General features: G+C 31.2%; 1 protein-coding gene across 1 annotated transcript; it reads left to right on the forward strand.

Annotated features, from left to right (window-relative positions):
* The first annotated feature begins 1247 nt into the window (after positions 1–1247).
* Positions 1248–3030, forward strand: LOC134263215 (orexin receptor type 2-like). Its single transcript, XM_062745531.1, has one exon. It carries the CDS (start codon positions 1334–1336, stop codon positions 2396–2398), a length of 1065 nt encoding a protein of 354 aa, XP_062601515.1. The 5' UTR covers positions 1248–1333; the 3' UTR covers positions 2399–3030.
* The last annotated feature ends 6666 nt before the right edge of the window (positions 3031–9696 follow it).

Genomic DNA, 9696 nt, shown 5'->3' on the forward strand with positions numbered 1-9696 from the left:
ACCTTTGATAATCGCGGTTTGTAATTTTCATTTACAAGACAGTACAGTTGTTATTATTTTTCACGTTAGACGAGAAGAGAAGATAACAAATTGTAATCTATCATATAATGAATAATAAATTTGCTACATGTAGCAACATTTAAAACAAAAATTTATATATTCATTAAAGATCGACGTACGCATTCTGTTTACTTTTAAATAATCAATACTCTAATAATGAACAAATTAATGAGACCAGCGATTTATTTCAATTGATATGAATCTTTTGGCAAATGCACAGAACCTGCATTTCTCTTCTTTCCATTGTAATAAGTTTAAAAAATGCGCCGTTCTTTAGAATTATTTTCCTCAAGATTATACGTACTAATTCTATTTAATATCTTCTGTGGAAGACAAAACTATAAACAGTTAATCTGTTAACATTATGTACATTTGCTACATAGTAACTTCATATTGCTAAATATACATTGATAAGGACGAACTGGACATGTGTTTTTTACTACTTTTGACAAATCGATATTTCTTAACAAATAATATTGTATTTTTAATACCTCATTAAAAATATTCTAAACTACAGGTTATCTGATTGGTTCTAAGTTAGCTCATTATCGGGGCGTAAAACTTCATATTTCACGGCCTTCGGAACGCTTTTCATCATATTCCATCTCTTTGGAACACCTGCTGTATTTTCCCGCAATATAAATCTCCTTTGTTAAACGAAAAACTTCCGAGAGAAGCAGTCGTCACAATAACCTGGATTACGTCTCAAAACTGATGATAATGTGTTAAATAAAGGGTTTTATAGTAACTTTACGTAAAAAATTAAAGTGAATTTGAGAACGGTACCGAATTTGAAAGTTTATGTTTATTTCAAATGTTTTGCATGTTTCGGTATAATAATTAATTCATTGCATAAATGTTTGGGTAACATGAAGACTTATCAGTCAAAAAATATCATATTCCCCTCGGGCGAAGCCGAGGATTTCGAGAATTGTTTTATAAACATGTTGGAGTAAATACAACTTCATACAAGTTAAGTTGGTCATATCACAATAAAATTGCATAATGCATATCAGAAATTAGGTCTACAAAAACTTAAAGACAGAATAAAGTAAGTCCTATCTAGTACTTAAATTAATTATCTATATATATCACTTAGAAGAAGTGCCTGGTTTCAAAAGGAAACCGCCACTTTGTTTTTTGTAAGGAAGGAAGGCTTTTGATGTATCATGCTTCTGTATGAAAAGATTAAATTTTGTTTGATTTCACATTTCATTTTAGATTGAAGATAAACAATTACACTGTGGTTGTCTTCTTAATTAAAAGTTCAGATATGGAGGATGCAGAGACTTTGTCCGAGGAATACTCGAAAGCCTTACTCCCCAACACAATTATACAACTTATAATGGGTACCCTTGGAGTATTTGGAAATTGTCTGGTTCTTTTGATGTACACTAAATATGTTGAAGACAACAAGGGCTCCCGATATTTCATACCAGTTCTGGCTTTTGTGGATCTTATCGGAACGGTGTCTAACGTCACTGGATTTTATATGAGAGACAACATGCGCTACAATCACGGCAGTGACTTTTTGTGTAAAATGTTCCCTTTCACAACAGCACTGACCGGAGGATTTTCGGCCCATTTGACCTTTGCTATAGCCCTGCAGAGATATTTAATGATATGCCGTCCGTTTGGTCAGCAACTGTCCACACAAAGGCGCAGAGTTTTCGTCTTGGTTTTATTTTTGATTTCCACGGCCTATGCATCTCCATTGCTAAAATTGAATAAAATACAAGTATATACTAGTGCATTAAATAACGTAACTAGCAACTTCTCTACCTGTGCGACTAGCAACGATACCTACAGATCCAGCGATCTGGTGCAATATCTAGGAGTTTTATTATTCTTTTCCATCATTAACATTTTTGTCACCTCCATTCTTTATATTCCTGTGATTAAAGCTATATATAAAAGACGTTTAAATGTCAGACGCATTCAGGCAAATACTGTACCAGATGGGAACATTAATATCTCAAGCAGAGAATTACAAACATTTGGCGTTGGAGAAAATGCAGGTCTGAAAAATTCAACACAGACTAATGATGAAAACAATAAAACATCCAGGAAAGACAGAGAGGCTAGAAAGAATATTAGCGTCATGTATCTCGTCATCATTATTGTCTACGTTGTTTCGTATGGGACTTCACTAGTTACACAAATCTACCACTTCACAAAAACGGAGGAAATTAAAGGGTACAAACGGAATATTAACTTTCTTTTTATGCGTTTTCAACTGGTCAATCACATTGCTAATCCATATATTTACTGGTATTATGACCTAAAGTTTAGAAAGGAACTTCGAAGGTTTTGCTGTGATAAAATTCTGAAAAAGTGATAAATTTTTTTTGAAGATTAATACATTGAGTTGCATTTCCGCAATTTACATCAACAGGGACTTTAATACATTTCTTTTGTTAGCTTACTTTTCTGGGGTACTTGTCTTAGTTTTTTTTAGCATGATATTTCTGTTACAATATTTGTTTTCTTTGTATGTTGTCTTTTTTTATTCAGTTCAAACATTGGTTTGAAAATAAAAGCATTCAAACTGTATACTTATTGTACAGAAACAATCTTGAAATGTATTTTCATTTTTAAAAAGATGAAGTAAAATGATGATTAAATCATAAAATTTATAATGAAGTATGAATACCAGATACATAACAGCATTTAAAATCAAAAGAACACTCAAACGACACCAATCAGGAGCAGCACAAACACGGACCTCTAAAACAGCTGATATGGGATCATGAGTGCGCATGTCCTGGCGACCGATAACAATCGTCTTGTGCTCTATGCCTTGATCTAAAAATGACAGTTAATTCAATCGGTACTTCGGTGTGTAAATAATTGCCTAACAATTAGTATGGAAAACGCCAGGCAAGGTTTGCTTAATAATTTTTCAAAGGTGTGAAAATGACACAATAGTTGTAATAATTTTTGCACGAGTTTACACTGCAAGTTTCTTTTTTTTCATTTTCAATGACCTACAAGTTGAGAATAATATAGCACACTTAATCAAAAGAAATATTCTTGATAAATGGTTTTTGATCAAAGGCTTGTAAGTAAAACTGAGGCAAATTTTTTTTTTTAGCATCGTTATAATAATTGACGTACAGAACCCTCACCCTGTCAGTGCAATCAGTTTTAAAAAAAGATGCGCTGTTTCTTAGAATTATTTTCTTCATGTTTTTACGTACATATACTTATTCTATTTTATATCTTCTGCTTTAAGACAAAAAATGTGATTCTATTTACAATTGCTACCGAGTTACTTTATATTGCCAATTATAAATTGATAAGGACGAAAATGACATTTGTTTTACAAGAAATCTTTTGATAAATCGATATTTTTTTTTACAAACAGTATTGTATTATAAACGTGTTATGGGTCAGAAAAACCCTTTCAGGGCTAAATTCGAATCCGGTATTTTTCAAATCACTAAATAAATGATTTTCACATCAGGTGTACAATAAACAATCAATAATTATTAACAATATTCTAAGGGGATACTGTAGAATCACAAATTTTCGTTGGGATAAAATTTCGTTGATTTGTCATCAAAAATAGTTTCGTTGGTATTTAATTTCGTTGTTTTGAAATTAACCCTATTCAATATATAGTCATATAAAATTTCGTGTGGGATTTAATTTCGTTAATAATTGTTAACATCGAAATAAACGAAATTTAATCCCCCACGAATATTTGTGCTTTTACAGTATATAGCACATGAAAATAAGCACATGAATGTGAACTCAATTTCAACAGATTTATTGTCTGTGTTATATTTTAAAACACATAATAATTTCATTTTAATCGTGTTTGCTACATTACTCAGCATAATGGTTAAACTATTTTTGAATCTAAATACTGTATATGGGGATTATTTCACGGGTTGTATTTTTTACGTTTTTCTCTCATCTGACTCGATCGCGGTTTCTTAAATTCGCAGAATTAGTATATAATAATAGTTACCTCTCTTGCCTATGTCCGTTTAATCCATACTATAGCTACATGTAAACGACAATCAGCGTTATGCCTTTAATTCAAGAACAACACGGTAGGTTAATATCAAATATTTAGATTTAATAAGTAATTGATAATTAATTAAAACAGGTGCAGTTAGCAAAAGTCCTTGATAAACGTCTAATAATTTTCCTTTATGCTATAATGATGAGTGCATGTATACACCAAGATCTTCAATACAAGGCGGCGAAAACCCACTGGATGGTTACATTGCTATGTAGGTCTATTAAATAATATCCTCCTTCATCTTCAGTAAGTTCGATAAATATTTGAATGATTTTTAAAACCAAAATGTCGATAAAAATTAATATGCATGATAACACAGGTATTAAATACACGTGGTAACATCAGTTACGCATGTGTGCTCAAAACCCATGGCCCACATGATTTGATTTGTGAAACATCTAGCAATAGCTATTAAAACAGCTTTTAAACAAATACAGGTTATTATCTGCTGATTTGAATTAAAGTAAAGCCTGGTAATTAGAATAATAGAATGACAAGTACTACTCGTAATTACTGAAATGACCATGTACTGCACGTACATACTTGAACCCTATCACAGTCTATTTTCAAATTTCCAAATAAAACTTGGTGGAGATTATTGAATAAATTTTTCTTTTAAATGAAATCGACAAAATAAAGTAAGTTATATTTACTTAAATTTAAATATCTACATATATATATCACTTACAAGAAATGTCTGCTTTCAAAAGGAAACTGTCACTTTGTTTTTTGTAAGGAAGGAAGTCTATTGATGTAACCTGCTTCTGTATAAAACGATTAAATTTCTTTTTACTTCACATTCCATTGTAGATTGAAGTTAAACAATTACAATGTGGTTGTCTTCTTAATTACAAGTTAAGATCTTAATTAAAAGTTAAGATATGGAAAATGCAGAGATTTTGTCCGAAGAATACTCGAAAGCCTTACTCCCCAACACAATTATACAACTTATAATGGGTACTCTAGGAGTATTTGGAAACTGTCTGGTTCTCTTGATGTACACTAAATATATTGAAGACAACAAAGGCTCTCGATATTTCATACCAGTTTTGGCTTTAGTGTATCTTATCGGAACCATGTTTAACGTCACTGGATTTTATGTGAATGACAACATGCGCTACACTTACCCCGGTGAATTTTTGTGTATAATGTTCCATTTTTCAAATACGCTGACCGGAGGATTTTTCGGCTCATCTGACCTTTGCTATAGCCCTGTAGAGATATTTAATGATATGCCGTCCGTTTGGTCAGCAACTGTCCACACAAATACGCAGAGTTGTCGTCCTGGTTATGTTTTTGATTTCCACGGCCAATGCATCTCCAATGCTAAAATTGAATAAAATACAAGTATATACTAGTACATCAAATAACGTAACTAGCAACTTCTCGACCTGTGCGTTTTTCAACGAATTCTACAGACCCAGCGGTATGGTGCAATACCTAGGAGTTTTATTATTCTTTTCCATCATTAACGTTTTTGTCACCTCCACTCTTTATATTCCTGTCATTAAAACGATTTATAAAAGACGTTTACATGTCAAATGCAATCAGCAAAGTAATGTTCCAGATGGCAACATTAATATTTCAAGCAGAGAATCACAAACATTTGGCGTTGGAAAAACTGCAGGTCTGAAGAATTCAGTACATACTAATGATGAAAACAATAAAACCTCCAGGAAAGACAAAGAGGTTAAAAAGAAAATTACCGCCATGTATCTGGTGATCATTATTGTTTACGTTGTTTCTTAGTTCTTACGTCGTTGATTACACAAATCCACAGATATGCAACCAGAGAAGTTACAAAGGGGTACATTAGAAATATATACATATTCTGCCTCCGTTTTAATCTTATGAGTCACATCGCTAATCCATATATATATTTGCATTATGACCTAAAGTTTAGAAAAAAAACTTCGGAGGTTTTGTTGTGATAAAATTCTTAAAAAATAATTTTTTTTCAAGATTAAAACATTGATTTGCTTTTTTGAAATTTGCCTCAACAGGGATTTAAATATATTTTCATTGTCCACTAACTTTTTTGAGGTACTTGTCTTTGAATTTTTAAGCATTATACTTCTGTTACAATATTTGTTTCCGTTGTATTTTGTTAATTTATCTAACATTGTTTTGAAAATAAAACGCGCAAAACTGTATACTTGTTGTATAGAAACATAAACTTGAAATGATTCTCTGAAATACTTTATAAATATTTTGAAATGATATTGTTTATTTGATCAAATCTAATATTTCATAACTATGAGTGTTAATTTATTTCCTCATCGGAAGATTTATACGTTGCCACGCATTCAACGCATGCTATTTTGCTTCTCTTATTTTATTCCTGGACAGTTAAGATATATTTTAAATTGAAAAAAAAAAGATTGAATTAAGTAAAATGATGATGAGATCAATTAAAATAAGAATGAAGCATGTAATCTATGATTATTAAGCATACTGATGATGAAATCAATTAAAATTATAATGAAGTAGGTGAACTAGATACATAACATCATTCAAAAGTCCACTTAAACAATACCAATCAGGAGCAAAAAAAACCAAGAACATCTAAAACATTATGTGTGGGATCCAGTGCCATAGAGGAATGAGCATGCAATGGCGTCCAATAGCAAACGTCGTGTGCTTTTTGTCATAATCCGAAAATTACAGTGAATTTAATCAGATTGTTCAATTCCATGTGTAAATAATGGTCTAACAATTGGTAAAAAAAAAAAACTCTCATTCAACGTTTGATTTAATGATTCTTCGAAGTTCTGAACATGTCAATATTTGTAATAATTTTTAACGAGTTTATTCAAAACTGTAATCTTGTCCAATTTCAATGCTACATATTGAGAAAATATAGCGTACTCTAATAAAGAAAGTTCAATGTCGATTAATGGCATTAAATGAATGGAAAGTAAGTTAAACTGGAGCCAATTATTACAGGTGATTATTATGGTACTTGATGTACTTAATTATTTGTGAAAAAAAGTTGAAAATGAAATGCTTCATATAAATAGACAAACCAGAATTATGGAAAACAAAACAAAAGAAACAAAAGGAAACATAAATAGAAAAATCTCAGATATGATATCAAACAAAGACAGAAAAAGGAAAAAAAGAAGGTAAGACAGTAAAAAAAAAAATCAAGATAAAGAAGAATAATGGAGGAAAACATAAATAAATAGAAAGTGTCTTCACATCCCCACGGTTGTCGTTACTGACGTCTGGTTAAAGCAAGATAAACAGAGGCGGATGAAAAGGCCGCCAATCAAATGTACAATTTTTGAATACATGTATATGTTTAGATAAATGAAAACTTAAATAGAAAATTTATCTTCATATTGTTTATATAGTGTTTACTTTCGTATAAAAGAATAAAAAACATGATTTGTTTGGAGTTTATTATATATAATAAATTGAGCGAGTGAAAAGAGTTTCAAAAGGATACAAAAGGCAATGTTTTCTTAGTCATTTTTTTCATGTTATTATAAATCAATGTTTAAATTTATTTTTGATGATTGCGTTTTGTTATTTTCATTTACAAGAGAGTTCAGTTGTTACGATATTTCACGTCAGATGAGAAGAGAATATAACAAACTGTAATCTATCATATGATATATCATGAATTTTATAAACGCTTGGAAAAGATTGGACGATGAACAAGACAACAACACGGAACCCGTGAAAAACCAGACTGGTGCCTGCTTCCTCTCTGAATACGTCATGTCCGATTGAAAGATCTTCATTGATCAGATCAATGGGAAAATCAGGATCAAAATTCGTGAGAAATTCACTTAATTTGAATCTATGCATGCCATTTTCCTTAAACTAGAAAAAATACTGTTGAGTTCATGCTATAGTAAGTTAGTACTTGATAAACATCGTTCTTACGAATTTGTCCTTTTTCAGTAATTAAAGAATTTTTGAATATGGTACAGAAATTCTATGTTATACGATCAACCATTATTTAGAATGCAACAACTGAGCACTTTCTTAGTAATATGGAGCCCGGTTTCTATTGTTTGATGAGACTTCAAAAAAATTTTTCTTGAAAAAAGATAAATGGTGGAATCTCATTGAAATTCCAAATCTTTTTTTATGGCAAAAAGACAGCTTTTCATTGAATATACCGAGTATGCATAATGACCAAAAAAAAATTCAAAAAAAATATGCATTTGATTTTGGAAATAACATATTGTGCTCATATGTCCTTTAATGAACTATTGAATTTAAAGCTTTTTGGAAATTTCGTTTTGAGGTGCACATTTGATATCTGAAATTTCGGAAATTATAATAATAAGATAATGAATTTGAATAAATTTTGGCAATATGCATTCATATGTCCTTAAAGCACTATAGATGTTTATAAATTTCAATAAATCAGATCATGATAAGTCATAAAATTAAAATTTTAGTCAAAACACATGGATTTGGAAGTATTCACAAATCATGATTGCATATCTACCTTTATAATATGCACGCAAAGGTAATCATAAGACCATTTCAAATATTTTCTATGTTTGCGTAGACAATTTAACAGTACTGTTCATGTAGCATATTTTGAATACATTAAAAACCTTACAATTTTAGAGGCACACACAGGTAAAAGAATATTAAATATCTTTTGATATAACATTTGGGAACTAGGTTTTTAAGATCTCATTTATAAGGCCGTTACTTACACTTCTTATACGGGCCTATTTGCTTAGGTAAACGCATTTCGTATGCTAACGACTTCCCCTACGGTAACGACTTAAAATTGAGCATGGTGAAAATTGACGCCGAGATTCCCGACCACAAAAGAGTGCCTTACCACAAGGCCAACTTGACTGGTCAACCATGGAGAAAGACAGGGTTGAACATTGATTGATTGAATGTTGTATTACTGCCCATTCAAGAATTTCTCACTCATATAGAGGCGTTACCATATTTAACTGAAGGTCTCCATATTTTGACCTTTATTCGGCACTCAGGGCCATTGAGTAGTGAAGGATCTTTATCGTGCCAGCGAGTACTGGTACGCATCTGAAGGACCCGAAACTTTCACTTCAAAGTGCTAAGCGCATGGCAAAGGAACAGTTGCCACCCCTGTTATATCTACAAAGGTCAGTCACGACGGAAATTTACATATATTAGTAAAGACCATTGACGATGACCAGGACTGATTAAAGTATAAGGACATCAGAAAATTTTAAATTTCTTATTTCTTTGCTTTGTATTTTTTTATCTACATTTTGATTTGTGAAGTTTACTGTTCATACACAGAATATAGAAATTAAAAATAAGATATTTTCATATAGACACTTTATACGGCAAACAAAATAGGGAGTATTGAATGAATAATTCGTGGGTAGAGTAGGAAAGGAAGCAGACAACAATCTGTGTCTAAAATTAAACTTACTTTTCCTCGAAATTTGATCATTTTTTAGAAATAGTTTAAAGCCTGATACTTATTTCCCTGAATAAATATTATAGCCTTCTCAGACTCATATCAATACTGGGTAAAGGAAATAACAATTTTCATATCAAAAATTCAAATACACATGCAATAGATTCTTTTTAAGGTAGAGAACCCAGACCGAGGAAAGCAGTAGAAGTTT

The sequence above is a fragment of the Saccostrea cucullata genome, unplaced genomic scaffold (genome assembly GCF_032062105.1).
Source record: "Saccostrea cucullata isolate Sc308-1 unplaced genomic scaffold, CSIRO_AGI_Scuc_v1 ctg1595, whole genome shotgun sequence".
Classification (NCBI taxonomy): domain Eukaryota; kingdom Metazoa; phylum Mollusca; class Bivalvia; order Ostreida; family Ostreidae; genus Saccostrea; species Saccostrea cuccullata.